Source organism: Poecilia latipinna, unplaced genomic scaffold (genome assembly GCF_001443285.1).
Source record: "Poecilia latipinna isolate Pla-1442-1.1 unplaced genomic scaffold, P_latipinna-1.0 Scaffold559, whole genome shotgun sequence".
Lineage (NCBI taxonomy): Eukaryota > Metazoa > Chordata > Actinopteri > Cyprinodontiformes > Poeciliidae > Poecilia > Poecilia latipinna.
This window is the reverse complement of record NW_015113175.1, coordinates 1-22,036: the sequence shown is the minus strand read 5'-3', so window position 1 is coordinate 22,036 and position 22,036 is coordinate 1. Positions and strand designations below refer to the sequence as shown.

Genomic DNA, 22,036 nt, shown 5'->3' with positions numbered 1-22,036 from the left:
TTCAACGATCATGGTCTACAGCTGATGAAAACCCAGAATTCTCAATGTTGAATAGTAACATACACAGAGCACAGAATCCAAGAGTAACTGATAGAATGTTAAATGGAAGGAAAACATGTGGTGGAAAATGCCACACGAGCAACTGAGAAAAGCACAAACACCTGCTTTGAGGACCAAAATGTGCTTGTTTGGTCGGGAAACTTGGCTCACCTAAACCCCTCGGAGAATCTATGGAGCACTGTCACGTTTACAACTGACAGAAAGCCGGTGCAGAAGTGACCGAGGCTTCCTGAACGCCTCACCGGCGGCAATGGCAAGTACACCTTTCCTGAATTGGTCTACTTAAAGGCCAAGATAAACTGGCCTGAACGCATGAGACACTGACCCGATGAAGAATAACTGGGATACTTTAGCTTACAGAGCCACACTGTCATTTAAAACCGTTAAAATTTTAAACGACAAAACGAGATGGGGGGGGGACACTAAAAAGCAATGCATCTTCATCCGCAGCTAAAAGTAGTCCCTCGAGTCATCTCAGATTTTTCTTTTTTTTTTTCCCAGGTGGGTTTGAATGTACAAACCCTGGTTTGTGTCTTACGATTATCTTGTAGGAGTTGGTCTGAACACTGAGGACGCAGCGGGCGGGAACCCTTTACCTCAATACGGCACAAATTTCTTTGCATGAGATAACCCAGACGATAAGAAGATGGCTACCATTGAATCACTGAACATGCACGAATATGGAAGTAAACTAAATCGTGATGCCATTACCTGCCAATCAGAAAAAGGTCTACCGTTCACACACCGCCTGCTTCTTTATCTTTTTTTTTTTTTTTTGGCAATTAGCAAAGTTTTGATTCTAAAACCAAACATACAGACATCGTCAGCTTAGATACATAATACATATATACTAAAAAAAAAGTCTATTTAAGCCGTTTATAAAGAGCTACTATAACAATGATCGACACGGCTCCAGCAAATAACGCCAGCATTCCCAGAGTAGACGAGGAAGGTTGGCGATCAGGTTTGGAGGTGGCTGGTCCGTTACTTAGGTCAGACTGCAAGACAGAGAGAAAAAAAAACACAGGTAAAACAGAGCTGAACTGGAGGGGGAAACAAAAAAAATCACATAGAAACAGGGATGGGCAAGAAATAAATAACATGTAAAGTCGCTCTTTAAACTGATTTTGGAACTCTGTTTAATTTCTGTAACACTGCTTCACTCATTAAGGACAAATGCATTTTTTTTAACCAATTTGTATTTTTTCTGCCATTTTCTGTTATTTTTGGAAAAAAAAAAAAAACACATCAAAAATAGAGATGTTTTTAAAGCATTATTGGATGTGGAAGCAATTAGAACAAGTTTCTGTGTAACATAGAGCCACATACATTTTTACTCAAGTATGACTAAATGGGTTGTTTGGATAAAAGAGGAGAGATAGTGGAGTTACATCTACAAAGAATATGTAAAAAGTAAGGAAAGAAAAACAAAAACAGAAAAATCGTAATATTTCCAGCTACCTTTTTCATAACGCGGAGGTGGACGTTCTCCCCGGCTGACCTGAACAGCTCCACCACGTCGCTGTGGTACCGGTTCTCAAGCGAGACTCCGTTAATCTGCAACGCCCACATGACAAACACAGAACGCTCTGATCAAATATCTATGTAGCCAGACAGCAGTTAATTATTAGTTTCACTTTTAGGTCAAACTACTCGATTTTCAGAAATACTAATGCCCTCCACGATGCACGGTTTTGAAAAGTAAGGGGGCGGGGGGGGGAACCTGCGCAACTTACAGTGTCTATAAAAAGTATTCACCCACTTGGACTTTTCACACATTTGCTGCTTAAAAAGAAAAAAAAAAATCAGTCATGATGAACACAATTTTGCTATTCTTGAAAAAATAAATTAGAAAAACAACTTAACCACCAAGCAATATTCATGTGGTAAAATTGCCCGGGCTTAACTCTGGAATATGGAGCATCTTTGGCCAGACTTGTGAAAACATGTTCTCCACCTAATCTGATAAAACTTCAGGTATCCTAAAACTTTGGGGGGGAAAAAGGGGGGAAAATGAAATGGAGATAAAATAGTTTGGCAATTTTATCACTTTCCTGCCATTTTTACAACTATGCACAAGTTTACGTTTCTCTCCCAACAGAATAAACCTAGGTTTCTGACCGTAACGTGAAAAATTTTAAGTACTTAAAAAATATATACATATATTACCGCAAGAATCTTGTCTCCCTCTTCGAGTCGTCCATCTAGTGCTGCAGATCCACCTTCTTTAATTTTACTAACATAGACGCCATTGTCATTCCTGACAAATTGTTGGTCGATGCCTCCGATTATATTAAACCCCAGACCTAGAGAAAATAGAAAGCAAACACAAACACATAAAATCAATCAGCTGGGCTGATAAGCAGTAAACATCGAGTGTAGCTGTTAGCCAAGGAAGATGCTGATCATTAAATGTATCTCAGTGGATCAAAGTTCAGGCGAATAGTGAGGAAGCACCATATTACAAAGTTTTAAACAATTCAGCCTTATGTCGCAGCTGTAAATATTAACCAACTGGCTTCACACGGACACAAGTGGAGTAATGCTTCTTTTCTTAATGGAAAGAAAAACCCCTTTTTTTGCTAAGTCTGTCATTTCCGATGTATTAAACTGAAACTCTGGCAGCTTCCATAAGCAAATAACAACTTTGACACAACGAGACGAAGTGGTTCGACTTTCTAGATTAATTAGCCTTTAGCTCCAGGTTGCGTAGCAGATTGATTTTTTTTTTTTTTCTTTTTTTCGGTGCAACGTAGTCAGCTAGCATCGCCAACACGGTTTGCTAACTGTCCGACAAAGTCTTCTCCTTACCTGCGGGTCCTCGGTTCAGATTTATATCCACAAGTCTTGGGCGGGAGTGCAACGACCCGTTCATTTTTGCCAAGACTGCAAAGGATTAAAATAAAAAATAAAAAACCAAACAAAACTATTTCTCTGAAGGTGGACTCATTGAAGAGTTTCGATTTTGCTTCGTCCGCTGCGGTAGGGTTATGTATAACTGCTGCCCCCTGACGGGAAAACAAAGAACTGCAGGCTGACCTTTGAATGAAATTTAAAGCAAAACAAACGTCGATGCCTGTAAAATGACATTTACTGAAATTTGCAACAAAGTTAAACCGAAGCCAGCATTACGATGTGTTCAGAGCTCCGAAATCAGCAGACATATCAGAGCTACTATGTAGTTTGTTTGTACACAACGTATGCCCTTTTCTTCCTCATCCAGACACAGACAAAATTAATTGGCACCCCCAAAAAAAATAATCTTTCACAAAAGTAGGACAGACACATACTGAATATATTTGAATAATCTAACCTTTAATTTGATTATGCTGTCCATCACAGTTGTGAGTGGACTTCTCTGTAATTTCATATCTCTGTTGTAAGGAAAACAAAAGATTCCTAGACAGTTATTGGCTCATTTCAAGCATAAATAAAAACAAATAAAAAAGTTAAATTCATAACTACATCCTCACTAATTTTATTAAAAACAATGTTCTCCTAATATAGTTTTTGTTAAAAACTCATTGAATAAATATGATCAAATAAAAGCTGTTATTTGATGAACTCATTTCAAGTTGGGTTTTTTTTTGCCTTGGACTCCAAAAAAATGTATCAAAGAGTCTTATTTTTAAGAGTCTTAACATTGTATATACAAACTATCCAAACATTTGAACAAAAATATTAGGGCTAATAAGCTCAAACATATGAAAAAAACACAAGTGGAAGAAAAATTGTATCTTTTTGTGAAGTTTCTAGTGACCAACACAAAAGGAAAAAAAAGTCAAATATGGCAGCTAGAAGAAATGAGATGCTAATCCAGTGAAAGTTATTTTTTATTATTCATTATTCATGTATGACTGAATTAAAATTTTACTAATATGTATATTGTAAAGTAAAAAAAAACAAAAAACAGACTAGTTTCATAAAAAATAATCTAAGTCAGATATGTCCAACAATCTAATCACTAAAAATAAATAAATAAATAAAAAAAAATAAGAACTGATAGCTCACAAGTTGAAAGTTTTACATAGTCCTTTTATTTAGAAATTCAAAATATGTACCACTTCTCTTTGGCACCAAGTCAGAATCTCTCCCACACACATTTTCATTTAATAATTAGTTGCCATTTTTTCGCTGTTTTGTTCAAACTTGGGGAAACGTTAACGGCTCGGGAGGAAAACAGCTGAAGAGAAGAGGAACAAACACTGAATATAAATACTTACATTTGAAGAAACTTCATGATTAGCCTACTATATATATATATATATATATATATATATATAGATATGTGTGTGTGACTCCGGAGGGTCGTGGTTCAGCATTGAAATAAAAGTGAAATTTTCAGCATCGCACTTTGATGCACTATGAAGGCTCGTCAAGTTATGTTGTGACGAAATAATAAACATGTAAACAAAACACTGCAGAAATAATATGAAACGTCTGGAACATGTCTTCCACCCTGCTTAGCTTACAATCTTCTTTTTTTTTCACATAATAAATTATTCCTTATTTAATTTGTTACACGTTTATGTCACTCAATCTTTTCCTTAATTAGAAATGGGAAAAAAAAAAAACAGGGAAACAAAAAATGCAAAGCAGTTCATACATTTTTCTAAGAGGAAAGTGAAAACATAATTTTGTATTGAGATCTCATTCAGTAGGAAAAAAAAAACACACACAAAAAAAACAGGATTATCAAGTGCGAACCTAATTCGATCTGCGTTGCGATAAAATGTGCCACGTGAGGGACAATTGCACTTTGCTGGCCGCACTTGCAACTTCGTCAGCTGCCTCCGTGTGTTTGAGGGGGAGGGGCTTTGGGGCAGGCGGTCGTCAGAAACGCGGAGGCTAATCGTTTCGAGAGCGAGCAAGCGAGCGGCCGGGGCTGCTCAGATCATGCTGGGCGCCGCGCTGTAGAGGACGACGTCGCCGGTGACCCGCAGCACGGTCACCTCCTCCAGGCCGCCCACTCTGTGCTCGTACTCCAGCAGGTGGGTCCCGTCCACGGCCACCTTGAACATGTCCTCCTCCACCAGGATCTTCAGCTGCGAGATGGGGGCGACAAACACCGAGATTTGCTTGGGTCAATTCTTTTATTTACTCTGCTGCGACGAAAACAGTTTGGAAGCCGGGCGTTCTGAACATGAACGTGCACAGAACATTGGCGTGCGCAATAAAAACAACAACAACAAAACAATCAAAAACAATCAAAAAAATATATAAAAAACTGGGAAAACCTTAGTTTCTGTATCAGATGGATTAGAAACTACGTTTGGAGTTTGTGAAATGCGAGATTGGTGCTTCAAAAATGTGCAATGTTTGCTTGACACAACAACAACAAAATAAAAATTATATGTCCAGCTTGTTCATTCTTTGAACAAGCAAACAAAATAAAATGCAGGATGAAGCCATAATGTCAAAACTTTTGTTTTGCATATTCAAGGGATTGGGTGGAAGCCTAAAATATGTCAAGCGTTATGTAAGTTCAGTCCATCTACCAATATTGTATCTATTTAATTTGAAAAACAATCATTATTTCTTAAAATCTCCTAGCCATAATCATATGTTTGTATGATAGTTTGAAAAGTTTTATGTTTGGACATTGTCAATTTCCAAATGATTCCACAGTTCAACTCCGCTCATCGACGCACAAAAGGACTTTCTAGTAGCTATGAATTTGAAATTTATTTCGAACATGATACAATATAAAAAGTAATATAGTACACAATAAGAAAAGTGAATAGAAAAGAAGAAAAGAAAAAAAAAATACAGATATCTGTTTCAGTTAACATATCATGCTCAAAATGGGTAGGAAGAAGTAAAAACTTATTAACTCCTACCCCCTAAACACTTGAAAACTTACAATACTACTGTTATTTTAAAAAAAAAGAAAAAGAAAAAAGGAAATCATCAATCAATTAAAAGTCAGAGTAGCTGTCAGCAATTACTAATATATAGCTATGCATTATCTCTTTTTATACTGGTTTGTCTTTTCAAACCCTTACCCCAAGTTGTTCTCATCAATGCACACATTATTACTTTCTCTTACTCATATGTTTATCTCTATTAAAAATTCATTTTAAACTGTGATTCTTGTATATTTGCTTCTTCATCTTAAACATTTTTCTAATGTTTTCTGATGTTTGTTTATTTTTGGCTATGCAAAAAAAAAAAAAAAAATCAGAGCCATCTGTAGTTTTACTACGTCGATGAACTTTAACGATTTAAAATTTTACAAATATCTGTTGGTGTTTCTTTTTTTAATATCCCAACTTATGGATTTTTCTTATTGCTCCTTTTTTGTAACATTATTAATGCCTGTAGTGTAGTTTTGTAATTACTGCCTCGTATTTCTGCACAGTAAATCGAGACTTTTACCAGATTATAGTAAGACATAAAAAAAGATATATTTATTGTATTAATATTTATTTATTTACATTCATTAAATTGTTAAGGGATTTAATAAAGAACTTACCTCAAAACGGCGCCCCTGGACGAAGGGGAAGGGCCCCTCTCGCTCCTCCGGGCCCCAGTAACCTCCTAGGCTGGAGTTTCGGACGATGGTCTGCTCGTTGAAGCGAGGGTTGAAGTGAAAGACGACATCCGGACCTTTAAGGAAGTCAACCTGGAACCTGAAGAGTTTATAAATTACATAAAGATAAACTTCGATTGTTAAATTTTTCATCAAACTCATATCAGATCATCACGAAATCCCAATAAAATACACTGACGCTTGTGGCTGTAACGAGACAAAGTGCAAACACTTTCACATAACCGAGTTAAACAGCACAGATCCACTTCACATTCACATTACTTTCTGAAGCGCATCGCGACTTCAAACACAGACTGCGAGGATTGTTTTTTTCTTCCCGGGGAAATCCGTACCTGTCTGCCCCGGGAACTGGCTCTCCGATCACCGTGACTAAAAGGCGCGGCATAATCCCAGCGTGGAGTGGGAGATCGTACGGCACAATCTGAAAAGAAATATTTACAGTGTAAATACTGACAGCGTTGCCTCTGCTCCACAGTTTTCAGAATGCTTTTTGCGTTTGTTTTTTTGCTCTTGAATGATGTGATACAAAGAGAAATTGTTTACCCGCTTGTTAATATCCCGTAGGTGTAATCCAGGTACTTTTAAATTATTGACAAGATTAAAAAAATATGAACTTAAATTCTGACTCTGCCTATATTCCCAATGCAACACCTGAGTGAGTCATAATCTCCGCGTATTTCAACGAAGGTCAAACACCTGCACAAACTGAAGTCTGAGCAACAGTGAAAGGGTTTTTATTGAAACTCATTCATGCGAGGGACAAGTCAGAGCAGCATCTGACTAGATTATACAAGTAGATTAAAGCAGCATAGACCTGGTAACATTATTTGTAAATCAAAGAAAATCATATTGCACTTTGAAACAAAACAAAAACCAAAACAATTAAATCTGATGCATTTAACGCTGCGTTCCAACACGACTCGTCGATGCGGATGCGTTCGATCTTTGGCGCCGATCAGGTGGGACGTCCTGGTCCGGCTGAAAAGCTGAGCTCATTGCTTTCAATAATACGGCGGGTTATATCTGGGCTGAAAGACAGAAATACATTTCTGTTCACTCCTGCTGAACAGGGCGTTGCCGTTAACTTTGCATTTGCGGCGCACCCCGAGCAGAAACCCGGAATCAGACGCACCTCCCAGTCAAAGGTCACCAGCAGACGGAGAGAAGTTAACTTTTAGTCCGAGAAAGCTTGAGTTGTTTTCACCAAAACGCCCGGATTAGATTTACAGAAGAGCAGAGTAGCGAGCAAGAGAAGCGACACATTTACTCCAGAAAGAGCTCACACTCACCAATGTGCCTCCTGGACCAGCAGGACCACCGTACGGACCCGTGGGCCCGGGACCAAACTGAGCAGGCGGGGTCGGGAAACCTCCTCCGGGTGATCCCCACGACCCGGGTGGTATCGGGGGGAATCCGCCTCCGGGGAACGCTGGGAAAGATCCTGGACCGGCTGGAGGGGGAAATCCACCTTGACCCCCGGGTCCGTACATCCCGTTGCCTCCTGCTGGCTGGCCACCAGGGAAAGGCACGTTCGGGTAAGGGCCGGCCGGAGCGCCGGGGCCAGAAGGAAACGGCCCCGATGGGTAAGGAGCGGGGCCCCCGGGCAGCTGTCCAGGAGTTCCTTCAGATGGATACTGCCCGGGGAACTGTCCAGGCGCTCCGGGGCTGGAGGGAAACTGACCCGGAGCTCCCGGTGCAGGATACTGTCCAGGTACTCCAGGACCAGCAGGGAAGCCACCGGGTGCTGAGGGAGGTCCCGGGTACTGCCCTGGTGCTCCAGGGCCAGAGGGGTACTGGAATGGCCCCGGGGCTCCTGGGCCAGATAATCCACCGCTGAAGTCAGCTGGAGCAGAGGGCTGGGTGGGAGCTCCTGGGGCAGAACCGGGCCATCCCGGGTTCGGAGCGGCAGGGTGATTGCTGGCAGGGGCCGTAGGGTTAGTGTGGCCTATTTTCTTAGCCTGGCTCGGCGTGTCATCTCCTAAAGCATCTGACAGCTACAAAATAAAAAGAGAAAGTATAAACAACCGTCTGCACTCACAACAACAACAAAAAACAAACATACAGGTAATTTCCACTGCAAGCTACAGGGAATCGATACATTAAACTCACCGAGAAATCTGCCATGATCTAAAACAGAACAGGAAACAACTTTGATCAGTTTTATTGAGTACTTCCAACATATTTTATCAAGCTGTAAAATGTCTCTGGGCAGTTCCAAGAGTCTCTGAGTAAATGTTTCCACCCTGGAATGATGATTCACAAAGTCCATTACGACACACTGAAAATAACTCAACATTACTGAAAAAAATTAATATACCACAGCGATAACAAAAACGGTACTTTGCCTCATTATCTAGAGGGGGACGCATTTGTTTTGAAATGTTTAAACTACTGATGGTACAGAGTTGGCTAGCAATCTAGCTAACCCCAGCTAGCTGTTAGTTTAGGTTTGTTAGGTCTACATTCGTGGTGAGAGAATAAATAAACAGTGAAAGTTGATGTTTTACGATACCTGGTCGGAAGCTAGGCTCTGCTTGAACGACAACAGGAAACTGCGATGGTTTCTACAGCTCCGAAAAACCCAGTTAGCCAACTGCTTTGGCCTGACGAGGCTCAAAACTGGAAGCTAACGTTGGTTCTGCTAAGAAAAACTACAACTCCTGGAAAGGAAGCTCGCGCACGGGCGAGTTCCGGTGCAAAAACACACACATCCGCTTTTTATTTACATCTCCTGTGGAAATCGAAAATGGGGGAATTTATTATTTAACCTAAGTGTTATTTCCTCTAATGTATTCTTTTTTTTTCTAAAAATAGAAAAAAAAAATAAACACATGATAAATAAACAAAAAACAGTTTCAGTATTAGTAAATGTCACACTCTAATTTTACTTGACACAAAATAAATAAATGATGTATTATATTTCCGCTTACGTCTTAACTCAGTAATTAAAATAATAAATGTGTATTTCTAGAAAAATGATAAATACAAGCAATTTGTTTTTCACATGTAAAATGTCCAATAATACCCAAATTCTAACTCTCCCTTTAAATTTTACATGTCTAATTATAATACCACTACGCCTACAAATACAACAACGAATAATAATAATCACTGCAAAAATAAATACATTAAAAATAAAAAGAAACATCAACCCTTCAAATGTTCCAATTAATCAGTTTATTTCAGTCATGTTCATATTGAATCTATTGAGTCCAGTTCCATCCAGTTACATGCTGTCTCCCATCCCCAGCAAGCATGGGGCAACAGTAAAAATGTGATCATGATTTTAAATTATTTTTGTTTTAATTGGACTTAGACCTTGTGTGCTTCACCAAAGAAGGGATTTTAAAAAAGTATTTTAGTTATTCAAGTTTCATGCAAGAAAAACGTAAAATAATCAACATGTTGATTTTTTATATATTTGAAAAAAGTACAATAAAGATTAAATTTGATTTTTTTAAAAACAACATTATTTTTAAAGACAATGCAGCATATGTTCAAATTGCTTAGCATATAAGAAATAATAATGAGCTGTAGCAACTACTGAAAGAAGTTCTAAAATGGCCAATGAAATGAACTATACGTATTTGATTGTTACTAGACTTTGTGATATTTGCTCTTGCAGAGCATGTTGTGAAGGAAGGGGGAGCCTGTGAGGGATTGGTCAAACCAGTCACAGGATGATGGGAAGTAAAGAGAAAAAACACTGACAGCGTTTCTGCCATTCAGAACAGCAGCTGCGGCTTCAGGGAGATTTCTTAACTCTACAATTATGGTGAGTTGTTATGGTTCCGTACGAACGAGCTGCTTCCGGTTTGGCTTTTGCGGCTTAATGCCGCATTGGAAACAGGCAGGAGGTTTTTAGGGGTTTTCATGAAAAGTGATATTGGAGATTGTTGAGCGTTAGCCTGCTAGCCTAGCATCTGTTACACCCTCCGTGTTTTGTAAATGCGTCATTCTAACCGACACAGACATAATCTACTTCCGGTGGAATTAAAATAATAAAATAAGGTAGAATTATTAAGAAGTCTGAAACAGTCCGTAACGTTGAGGTTACGGTTTATATTTACTAAAGACTCATAGTTCTTATATTTTAATTATGATTGAGTTCAAATCATATTCTCAACAAATAATTTCTTTAAAATGACCTATTTCAGGTCTTTCCACTAGTTTATTTTTACTAAAATAACCTAAATGTTGACCAATTTGTTAAATAATTGATTAACTCTTCTTTTGAGTTCGTGATTTCCACAGACAGTTCTGCAAAAGTATGGAATATGACTTCAGTACTTTTTTTCCCGTCCATTCTTTCGTCTTTCCACCCCATTCCTTTATTTCCTATTTTTTACAGTCCTTGGTTTTCTGCAAATTCTTAATTTAAAGCCTGACCACGGTAGAAATTGCTGCCATAACTTCGATAAAATAGCTCAGTACTACAGACATGAATAATACGCGAGTTTGTTAGGAATCGTATTTTCTAAATAGCTGTCAAATTGCTTTTATTTTGAAGTTGAACGCGTCGTGTTTCCTGCCTCAGTGTGCGGGTACTTTGCTGCAGCAGGCAGCTGTGCCGAGTTTTAACACGTCTGGCTGCTGGGGAGCTGCCTTAACGCTAGCTGCCGTGCTTATCGCGCTGAGCAGTGCTTCCCTCCGGGTTTTCCACTGCGTGTTGTGACAGCTCGATGCTCTGTCAATATTCCTCTTTCGCTCGCCCGACACGAGAGGCGTCAATGGTCAAACAGCAGGGATTAATTCCCTGTCGTCTCCTGGCTGAATTAGCAAACCTCACCGACCACAGCGATTTGGAGAGCCTGGAGGAATGTGGGCTAAAAACAATAAAAAAAAAAAAAAAAAAGCCCCGGTCTCCTTCAGTTGTCACGTCTGTTCCCTTATCCAACCCACAGCAATCACATCTTAATCTGCAAGGATCTGTCCAAGAGCTCAGTGAAATCCCGACTCCCACCAGCCATCTGTTCAGGAAGGTGCAATCAAAGATTTGCGAGTGTGTCTGCAGAGAGACTCTTAAAGATTTTCCTTTTCAAATATTTTTGTGATGTAGTTATGTAAGGCCTTGCGTGTGGACGTGACGGAGACCAATAATATCCTGTTCAGACTGGTGGATCGTTTTCCTCTGAGGATGAAATCCTCTGAGTTGTACGGACTGTTGTCAGGATTGTTGCTGTTTGCAAAAATAAGAAATAAAAATCCGTAGTGAATTAATGGTTTCATTACCAATAGATTTTGCTGTCTGATTAAATCTGTTACGATGAAAATACTAGTTTTGAGAAGGCTTATGTTTTTTCGAAAGAATTAATCCTTCTGTTAGGGAGAGAATGACGCAACACTGATTTATTTAAAACATATTTAAACAAAAATAAAAAAAAATCTCAGAAATTATTTGCATTTTTAAAACCACCTATGTGCAGAATGTTGTATATTTTGCTGCTCTGTCTTTTTTAATTAGAAGCCAACGCTAGCTGGTTAATTAGCTAGGTTATCTGCTCATGTAGAGCTTGTAGTCAGCCACTTAACTAGCCAAACATTTTAAAACTGTGTTCCCTTAATAAGAGAGAGAAATATTTTCGGATAGCTTTTAGTGAGGGAAAAAAAAAAAAATACACAGCTTCGCCCTGAAAACACTTACTGTCTTGATCAAGTCTGAGGCTCTAACGTGAAAATATATGCACAAAAAAAATCTTAAAATGGTGCATTTCTCCATACTGAATGAGATACTCCGTTACTCTTTTAGTGTTCGTAAAGTTGTGATGCGAGTCGGAAGCAGGTGGAAGTCCAAACCGTCGATTCAAATGAGCCGTTTGTTTATTTTATGCCTGGAAAAACATTTTCCTTGAGGACAGAGGTTGAATGTGAGGACACGCTTGTTGTTGTAGGCAGGTGTGGGCCCAATGAGAGATGATATCATTGAGTAAACATAAAAAAAATAGGGCTGCTCTGTATTTACATAAACAAACGCACGTGACGTGAGGTTTCATTTAAACCAGAAAGAAAAGTCAATCCAACTATAGCAAAAAATAATTTACTGACTGAAACAGAAGTAGCAGTGCTACTAATACAACATGCGTGTGTTGACTTATTTTCTTGTGTCATAGTGTTTGTTTGATGAACGCTACAAAAACACAATTCGTAATGCCATCCTATATTAGCTTCTTTGTCTTTTTTTCAGTGTTTGCAAACAAAAAAAAACAATAACCCTAAAATGTCGATGAATCGGGTGAAAGATGCGCTGACGCTTAACTCGGATGAGAGTGTGCAGCGTCTGTTTATGTGACGCTTTGCAGAAAACTCGACTGTTTGCCCTGAGGGCAGAAGTCAGAGGGACAATGGGTGGATGTGAGGACACACTTCCTGTTGCCCGAGCAGTGAGTGTGTTTATATGAAGAGGAGAGTGTTGAACGTATCTCACACAAGCTACGTTAAATCACGATGTAACCATTATGTGTGTTCATAATGTACGCTGCTCATTAGCATCGGTGTAGCTGCTCTTGTTGTGGGCTCTGAGTTTTACTAATATCATTATTACACATTTGGTTCCTATGCAAACTCACAGTGGGATCCTTAACACCTTGGAATGGAATATAGACAAAGAAACCCTGCTTTCAAAATAAAAGCAGACAACTTGACACTGAACATTTAATTAATGTGATTTTTTTTTTCTTGTTTACATTCTCTACTTCTTTCATGAGCAAAAGCATCTTTGCGATGACACTCGAAATTCATGCTTACTAGATTTACATATTAAGAAATAAATAAGAACAATGAGGTCGTTGTGTAGTTGGGTTATACTACACCTAGATTTTACTTTTGTATTTATTTATTCAGTTTTTTTTTTAATTTGTTAACATTTTTCCCTCCCCTTCTTCTGGTCAGAGTGAATCACTGGTCGTGTGCGATGTGGATGAAGAGCTGGTGAAGAAGCTGAAGGAGTTTCGCTTCCGGAAGGAAACCAACAATGCGGCCATCATTAGTACATCCCTCACCTTTTTCTTCTGTTGCATGTTGATTATCAGTTTGTTTGTGTTCATAATCTTTTACGGAAGCAACTAATTTAGCAATCGATTAGTTGTTAACTGAAGCGTACAGATCAAAGAGTATTTGATTGAACAATCAATGACTAAAATAATCGTTTGCTGCAGCCCTCCTGCAAAGCTAGTGTAAAAAACAGTGGGGCAAAATCACATGAATGACAGATTAAAACCGAGAAAATGACTTTATTTCTGCTAAAGTTGATTCTAGAAGCTTTTGAGTCAACTTACTTCTTCAGGCATAGCCTTTTTATTTTACCCGCATGGTGACAGTCTGGAATCTCTTGTGCGTTTCAAAGCCTGAGGTTTGATTTGCAACCGTCTTAGAAAGCTTGTAAAGGCTGGATTATTGAAACAATACAGTCCCATGACTGTGTTTTTATGAACCGGATGACAAGGCCAACATTCCTCTCATGCAAGAACTTTAACCTAATGCAAAAACTGCCAAGGTCTTTCAGACTTAACTCCTGATTTCTCTTATTAATTGTGCTTAGCTTAAAACACAGATGTGGGGGGGGAGGGCAAAAAAAAATTTTAAACCCACACGTATTAAAAACCCTCGTGGCCATGGTGACACTGAGTCATGTCTGATTGCAGCGAGGTGGAGAACCGTAAAGACGAAAAGCTTTATCCTCCACCCTGTCCGGTTCAGAATGCCGTTTCTGCTGGATGGGATTAGCCGCGTGTTTGCATGACAGGGACTCTCAACTCCAGATATTACAGAACACAAGCAGAGGAAGAGATTGCTTCAGCTTGTTGGTATTTCTCACTCTGAAATGCTGGCGGATTTAGTTATTGACTTTTTGTTTTTGTGTGTGTGTTTTCAGTGAAGATTGATAAAGACAAGCAGCTCGTTATTCTCGAAGAAGAGCATGAGGTAAGTTGGTCTTTTTAAATCTCCCACCTTTAAATGGTTCATTTAGTCTTGGTTTGACTTTTAAAGTCACTATGCTAAAAATATTCCCATTTTTGAAACTATTTTTTTTTTCTTTTAGGATATTTCACCTGATGAGCTAAAGGATGAACTGCCAGAGAGACAACCCAGATATCCTTTGAACTGACAACATCTGAGTACCTACCTTTATAATAAAATGTAATCACATATTAGTTGCTGTCCTTAGCCCAGGGAACGTTCATCGTCTACAGTTATAAATATGAACACGATGATGGACGTGTGTCCTACCCGCTCTGCTTCATCTTCTCCAGTCCAGTGGGTAAGGCTGATTCTGCTGCAGGGAACCCAAAAAAAGCCCACAAAGCAGTCTGTTTGGTGACGGTGTCCTGGAACTTTTAAACGTGGTTCTGCTTCAACCAAAGCCCAAATGAAGGCCACTGATGTGACTTTGTAGAACCTGAATGCATGCTGAGGATGTAATTCGTTTCTCTGTGGTGCGTCAGATCGAAGGATTGCAGGACACCGGCCACCAAAGACTCAACTCATGAGAAAACACCTTTTTCTTTCCTTATGTATATTTGTTTTGCTTGGCAGGTTGTAAACCGGAGCAACAGATGATGTACGCAGGAAGCAAAAACAAGCTGGTGCAAACGGTTCAACTGACCAAGGTTGGTGAATCTTTGGCTACGTCCTTTGTGGCCCGGTTGTATCCACTACAAGTTGCTAGAAATATTAGCGTTCAGCTGTGTTACAGGAGTAGCATCACGTAAAATTTACTTTTTTGAACTTTACATCGTGTCGTAATGTTATTCCCTCGTCAAATACACTCCTGGAGCGATGCCTTAATTCTTTCATGCGTGCTTGAGAAATCATTTAATCTCCCGCAGCAACCATTCAGCTGTGCAAAACGCCTGGGTGGACCTAGCTCCGCCTTCGAGACGCAGCTCCTCCTCAGAGCTGCAGTTTCCGAGCTTCCACCTCACAGAGCCTGACTATCCCCCCTCAGCTCCTTCAGACTAGCCAGCAGCAACTAGCAACCACCTGGTGGAACTGAGCATCTGCTGATTTTAATATACCAGCTACTTCTCAGTAAAATGCTGGAAAAAAACGTTGTTAAAGGGTTAATAGAGGAGCCATGTTGTGATTTAATTTCTAACCTGGCCCACGAAGCCAAAACAATAGTCTAAAGAAGTTTCTTTTCGCCTACAAAATGGTTCTGTTACATATTTAGTTAGTTGCAGTCTTCACCTGTACCACTAGATGTCACTAAACCCCTGTCCCAGCTTTGACCATGTGAAGAAGTAGGGAAATGCAAGATGTTTTTGTTTTTGGAACAAATTTTCTATTTTACTCTGCAGCAGTTTTACATGTCAGTGCAGGAGGGTTCAGTAACCAACTTTTGGTCATTTTTCCTTCTTCCTTTCTTTGCTTCTCTCTTTCTTTCTTCCTTTCTTATTTGACAGGCGTTTGAGATCAGGAACACAGAGGACCTAACGGAAGATTGGCTTAAAGAGAAACTTGGATTCTTTCGCTAAGTAAGGTCTTCTCATCCGAAGGCTTGGGATGCGAGGGGGATTCCAATCGCACAACCATGCTCCATCTTTCAAGAAGAACACACTACAGATGTTACCTTCCTCTCTCGGCAGACCTGATTTTCAAATAGCTTTTGCAAATACTCTGCAGTCAGCGGCCACATCGGTGAGGTTTAAGATATGCATGTATATTTTTTATTACAACTCAGCCTGTGCCAGAATGTTCAGACCATCACAAGAGTTCGAGCGCCACCTCCGTGACCGTCGACAATCACGGCCATATCTAAACCTCGCCCGTCTGGTCACCTCAGTCTGCAAATGCTATTTGATTTCAGGTCTGCTTTCGCCTCCCACACCATCTCTCCATGTGCCAGTGATGTGTCTGTGCTGAATTAACACTCCCATAGGTCTTTAAAGTGAACAGAAACGAAACGTGTGTTTGCGCCTTTTCCGAAGCATGCTCTCATCATCCGAGTGGGGGGGAGGGAACTTAGCGTCTTCATAGCTACGGTTTCTGTTTCCTTAAGAAGTTTACACTCACGATTTTGCAACGGAGGTCCTCCTCGGTCGATCTGTTTTTTTACCCTTTTTTTTCACGGTTTTTGGCTAGTCTGTTTTGTTCTTATTATTTCTGGTGTCTGTACATTAGATTTATGTTGATTTTAGCGTTTTCTTTTTTTCCTTTTAGTTGTAGCTAGAATCCAGAAAACACTACTGAGGTCCTTCAGTTCTCACCTAAGGGCATTTAAATGATGAGGTGGGTGCCGTCAGCAGCTCTCCAGAAGACAAAAACACTAACACTCACACCTAGTGAGGTAAACTGAGCACATGAACGAGAAACCGTGGCTAAAAGTATTCGGTGCCTTGCGAAAGTCTTCACACCTGTTGAACTTTTTCCACATTTTGTCATGTTCTAAACACAAACATTATCTTTATGATACCGTTTCTTCAGTGGTGCACCCAGTTGAAACTCTGAGGTCTCTTCATTCAGAGATTTAACAACATTCAGAAAATATGTGAATAAATACACACACTTCTCAGATTTTTATTAGGTAAGACATTTTGAAAGCCATGCGTTTTCCTCCTGCCACTTCACAATTATCATTTCCGCAGTTGTTTGTTCTCATACTCTATCTCCATACAAATTCTGCAATAGAACAACGCCAATTGTGCAAGAAGTCTTTTTTTATATGTGTTTTTGTTATATTTTTTTCGGACACTTCCAAAAATATCGAACGTCGATTAAAAACATAAATCATGCTCTTTTTGTAAAAATTGGATGTTTTTAGTTTGTCTAAAATACAAAAAAAAATTTAAATAAATGTATGTAGGACAATAGTATCTTACTGGAAAAATAATTTGAATGAATTTTGTTATACTTGCTTCAGTAGGAGAAAGAGCAACAATGATTTTTTTTTTTCTTTTTTTGGTGGGGGAGGGTTGTAAAGGTCGCTGACCCCTGACATTACAAATTGTGGTTATAACGTTACATCATATGAAAAAGCTAAAAGCTTCACTTTTGCAAGGCACCGCAGCCCTGTTGGTTTGAATATGGATGACTTTTCTTCCTCTTAAAAGAAAATAAAAACTCGACATGAATGATGGATAATGTCTTTGACATGCATATTTCTTGAACGGTTCTAACCAGGGTACAATATTTCCAGATACATTCCAAACACAAAACTTTAGTAACCAGGACACCGAATACAACAGCGCACACAGGGTGGTAAAAATCTGCCCCCGATTTTAATCTACTGGAATACCGTCTCTTTATGCGGAGCTTGTCAGCTATCATTGTGCGTTGGAACTCCTACTGAATGTTGATTAATTCTCATGTAAAGCCACTTTACTTGCTTTGTAGCTGTTGCAGCCTTAAAAAAATTAATGGGGTAACTCCTCGAAACGCCGGTTGTGCTTCATATTTTATGACGTTGGGCTGTTTACGTTTCCATAATGGCTTCATCATACCGAAATGCGGCAGCTGCTCATAATTGGTGCCAGTCTCAAAGTCCTCGGTCCAGTCGCTATGTATGTATTTTGTGTATTTCCTTGGCAAATTCTAAAATCTGTTGTGAATCGCGATGTTTAATGTGTCACTGTGCAATAGGCATGGGCTGCTCACCTGTGTTACGGTTTTTAAGATCGCTACAGAAGCCTTTCTTCCTGTTAACAAGGCACTTTAAGTCTACAACAACAAAAAAAAAACTCCACCGCTACTAGCTAATTGTTAGACGCTAAAGTTAGCATGTCCTTCTAAGCCCTGTGTCTGGGAACAAACCTAAAATCGATAATCACAGAACAACGCAAATTGAAGTTTATGAAACCTCTATTGTCATCCCCAAATTATTGCTAAAATCTCATTTCACTCTCATGATCTAGATGTATTATTTCATCCTTTCAGGATGAACCAACTACAGGCTCAACTCAGCTAATATTAGCTTGTGTTACTCTATAAAAGAGCAGAATGGTAAAATATTCTACACAATAAAGCTCAGCTGCAAGTTGGTAACAAATGTATCCGGTTTTTATTCCAACATGTGTCAATATTGCTTTTTTTATTATGTTTTTGAAACCGTGGTACCAAAACACCTCAAACCGGCCCAAGCCTATTGATCAAACACTGTCTGGATTTCTAAAGAGCATTTTTTTTTTATGTATGTTCTTTAAAAAAAAAAAGCACAATCAATATAAGCAGCTTCAAATAGCAAGAAAAAACATCTTTTTAATAATAAGAAATGTATTCCAGATCCTGCAGTGACTTATTTTCATGTGACGGTGAGGAAAGTCCTCAATGAGCCGTGGCTCAGGAGGTTTTCCGATTCTTATTAAAAGCGTCGTCCCACCTTGGTATATCGGTCACGTCCTTAGAGGAGATTAAATGGGCACATGCGAGCTCCACGTCTCATCACCGTCATCCCTGAGTGCAGTTTTTATCAAAACGAAAAACGGGAGGCTGTAGAGCTCACCACAAAAAGATGTCATACAGTTTAGCTCACCAATGCCTTGTCTTAATTCCTTATTATCTCCTGGAAAACTCAAAGTGAACATTGGATAAGTGCACATTGCACTAAAAATTAATGTCTCTTTTGACATTTTTGTCACTCAAATCCTATTTTCACTTGCTTATGACTAGACACTAGGAGTGTAGAAACAGAATGTGATTGCTCCTGTGTTGATGGTGATTCACATGTCTACTGATAAGATATACACTGCCTGCCTCATGTTAGCCTGTATGATGAAGCTACGGGGGAGAATTAGAGTAGTCATTTTACCTACCAACACTAAACTACTTATAAAAAAAAACTTTATGGAATATATTGGGGATTATCCATTTTATGCTAACTCTGAAATGTGCAATGCTCTTGATTTTATGTGCTTAAAACAATAAAAAAAAAGAAAACAGACTATCTTTCCAAATTATCTTTCCAGATGCCAGAAATGTGGACAGCTACTGTAAATCGATGCTTTCTCTACTGAATGTAAACTATTTCCATCAAACTGTTTCCTCTTTGCTCTTTGAGACAGAAGCGACGTCTTTACATCTCAAACATCCAGAACCGGTACTATGAAGCTGTGAGACAACTTCAGGTTCACCGCTTGGGTTTTTCAGCAGGAAGGAACGGTGCTCATTTCCTTCGCGCGTCACGACTTAACGTTTATCGACCCGTTACTGACTCCATCTGTTTAGTACGACTTGAAAACCCGTGGCGACTTTCGTAGTACAGGCCTCTCTGTATTTGAGCTGTATTCCTACTCTATCTGAAGTCTTTACATGCTTATTGTTTCTTCACAAAAAAAAATACTCAATGTTTGTTATATTAAGTGGAAATGAAATGTAGTAAACTGTCTTCTGTGTTATCAAAATCAAGCTCACTTTTGGTTTCGAGCCTTGCATCTGGTCATATCCTGTGGATTCCTGAGCTTCTCCTATGTTTGAACAGCTGTAAATCCGACCCTTTGAATCATTTAACCTGCGAATGTGTAGTTTTGCTCAATAAGTGTCCTCTCTGATCAAAATGCCTGATTTTTTTTTTTCTTTCCTTTCTACTAAAAACCGAAACATCTACGATAACCAGCTGTCTCATGACATCAGTGAAACTTGACATATTTCTATACCTGTCTGTCCTGTTGTCCAAATAAATTGACAGTGATGTCTACGCCTCTGTTTTTTTATTCAGAAATGATTAGATTTTTGCCTTATCACTAACAACAGGGAAAGAAAATGCTTGTAAGGAGGGTCTTAGCAATTTGGAAAAGTATGGAATTTACTTTTATCAAGATCTGGGCAAGTGGGAAAAATATACAACCAAGACTGGTGTTTTTTTGACTTTTCAAATAATAAACCTAGTGAGAGGTTACACAATTTTTAGATTTACATTTAAATGAAATGCCACAAAACAATTAGATTTTCAAATTTTGCTCAATATTTTGGTTTTGACAAGCAGCTCAAAACTCAAACAAGGGATAGTTCACTGTTTTGGCCTTTAGATGACTTTAGATTCAGGTTGAATTGGGGAAAAAAAGAATGCACTAAAAAAACTGTAAAAAAAAACAAACAAAACTGGTAAATGTACAGTAGAAATTTGAAGGAATTTTCCGTTTTTAGTTTTAACAGATATGGACCCTTTGCACCTAGGGCGCTGACGTCACATCTCCATGAGCCAATGCGGCTAATTTGTTTCCGCTTTGAGTTACCATGACAGCTAGAAAAGACTAAGTCGTATTTGAGACACAAATAAAGCAATACTATGAACATTGGTGTCTTCCTAATATAATGGGCTTTAAAGTTTTCATTAATTTCCAAGCGATCCTGAATTAAGAAGTCGGTGGCTTGTAAATATTTGTCGTTACCAGTTAAAGCTAACACTTCGTCAAAGTTTGCAGCCTTCACTCCGAATCAGCTTCTTTAGCCTAAATGTACCGAGGGGATACGGATGGTAAATAAAGGAGCCTCCCTGAGTTATTTCCATGGAATCACTTCTGTATTCAGCCTGAGTTTATGGGAACGAGAGAGCAGACCAGAGCCAGACAGCCGAGCAACTGATCCACCTGTACACACTGCTGTAAACACCGTCCTATTTGAGCTCTTCACAAGAAACAAGGTAATAAAACGAAATAACACAGAGACATAACACGGTCATATTTTTCTAAAAGCAACAACTTTGAACCTGAACAGCTGAACCAGATCTCTGACATCAGAGCTGTGCTACTGTTAAACTATGAGGCTTGTTGAGCTTCGTCATGATTTGGAAGTAAAAAGCACAAACCGTAACCGAACCCTGTTAGTCTCTGACACTAACGACAATAAACACACACAATATACTTGAAAATAAGGTAAAAATATTGTCAGTTGGAATGTTTAGATACTTAAATAGCACATTTGGCTCAACAATGTCAGAGAATATTGCCTACTAGATAGCATAAGCTAAGGTTAATGTTAGCCACGAAAGTAAAACTCACCTTCGTGTCAGTGAATGTATAACGAGGCATACATCTTAAAACCTTTCTCCAACTTACTTGTTGGGGCTTCGGATCGATGTACATAACTCGGCCAAGCCCTACAAGCACCTAGTGTAAAATGCCATTTTCAATAGATCGGAAACAATCGAGCCGCTTTTCCCCGAACGCGGAAGCTGAGGTGCAAAGAGCCCATTTGTACTGTGTTTTCAATTTTACGCATTGCATCATGGGAACAAGAACCTTCGCCAAGCGCGAAAAGTCTGCTTGGAACATCTATCTTTTGGACTTCGGTTGGATTAAGAGTTGGAGTTAACTTTCGGACACCTCCCTGGTAAAGTAAAATAAATAAGGACACATTCTTTTCTGTGAATAATGTTTTGAAATATTTGTAGTTGACTTCGTGAGACTCCTGGCACAGTCTATAATTGCAAACTATTTTGCAGTCTTTTTTTTTTTTTTTTACAAAAAAGATATATATTATTTTTAAAATACT

The 22,036-nt window shown here is 39.0% G+C and overlaps 3 protein-coding genes and 1 long non-coding RNA gene across 4 annotated transcripts; 1 reads left to right on the top strand and 3 right to left on the bottom strand.

The window, feature by feature from the left end:
- Positions 1-16: 16 nt before the first annotated feature.
- Positions 17-13,495, bottom strand: LOC106953079 (uncharacterized). Its single transcript, XR_001426114.1, has 3 exons — positions 13,038-13,495; positions 3,526-3,532; positions 17-710 (listed from the first exon to the last, which is right to left on the bottom strand). It is a non-coding gene; the product is annotated as an uncharacterized LOC106953079 (long non-coding RNA).
- Positions 822-2,965, bottom strand: synj2bp (synaptojanin 2 binding protein). Its single transcript, XM_015041604.1, has 4 exons — positions 2,872-2,965; positions 2,230-2,366; positions 1,522-1,617; positions 822-1,058 (listed from the first exon to the last, which is right to left on the bottom strand). Exons 1-4 carry the CDS (start codon positions 2,933-2,935, stop codon positions 924-926), a joined length of 432 nt encoding a protein of 143 aa, XP_014897090.1. The 5' UTR covers positions 2,936-2,965; the 3' UTR covers positions 822-923.
- Positions 4,540-9,292, bottom strand: lgals3a (lectin, galactoside binding soluble 3a). The gene is made up of 6 exons (XM_015041598.1): positions 9,126-9,292; positions 8,723-8,740; positions 7,903-8,607; positions 6,946-7,034; positions 6,536-6,692; positions 4,540-5,105 (listed from the first exon to the last, which is right to left on the bottom strand). The coding sequence occupies exons 2-6, from the start codon at positions 8,735-8,737 to the stop codon at positions 4,950-4,952; spliced, it is 1,122 nt and encodes a 373-aa protein (XP_014897084.1). The 5' UTR covers positions 8,738-8,740; positions 9,126-9,292; the 3' UTR covers positions 4,540-4,949.
- On the top strand, positions 10,282-16,218 carry gmfb (glia maturation factor, beta). Its single transcript, XM_015041605.1, has 7 exons — positions 10,282-10,388; positions 13,502-13,598; positions 14,484-14,533; positions 14,652-14,701; positions 14,788-14,870; positions 15,146-15,219; positions 16,015-16,218. Exons 1-7 carry the CDS (start codon positions 10,386-10,388, stop codon positions 16,084-16,086), a joined length of 429 nt encoding a protein of 142 aa, XP_014897091.1. The 5' UTR covers positions 10,282-10,385; the 3' UTR covers positions 16,087-16,218.
- Positions 16,219-22,036: the final 5,818 nt, after the last annotated feature.

Coding starts and splice junctions, on each gene's coding strand:
- gmfb (XM_015041605.1), top strand. Junction 13,599..14,483: donor CAACAATGCGGCCATCATTA/GTACATCCCTCA, acceptor GTGTGTTTTCAG/TGAAGATTGATAAAGACAAG. Junction 15,220..16,014: donor AAACGGTTCAACTGACCAAG/GTTGGTGAATCT, acceptor CTTATTTGACAG/GCGTTTGAGATCAGGAACAC.
- synj2bp (XM_015041604.1), bottom strand. CDS start 2,935: ATGAACGGGTCGTTGCACTCCCGCCCAAGACTTGTGGATATAAATCTG. Junction 2,367..2,871: donor TCTGAACCGAGGACCCGCAG/GTAAGGAGAAGA, acceptor TATTTTCTCTAG/GTCTGGGGTTTAATATAATC. Junction 1,618..2,229: donor AGGGAGACAAGATTCTTGCG/GTAATATATGTA, acceptor TGGGCGTTGCAG/ATTAACGGAGTCTCGCTTGA.
- lgals3a (XM_015041598.1), bottom strand. Junction 7,035..7,902: donor CTGGTCCAGGAGGCACATTG/GTGAGTGTGAGC, acceptor ATTTCTTTTCAG/ATTGTGCCGTACGATCTCCC. Junction 6,693..6,945: donor CCAGTTCCCGGGGCAGACAG/GTACGGATTTCC, acceptor TAAACTCTTCAG/GTTCCAGGTTGACTTCCTTA.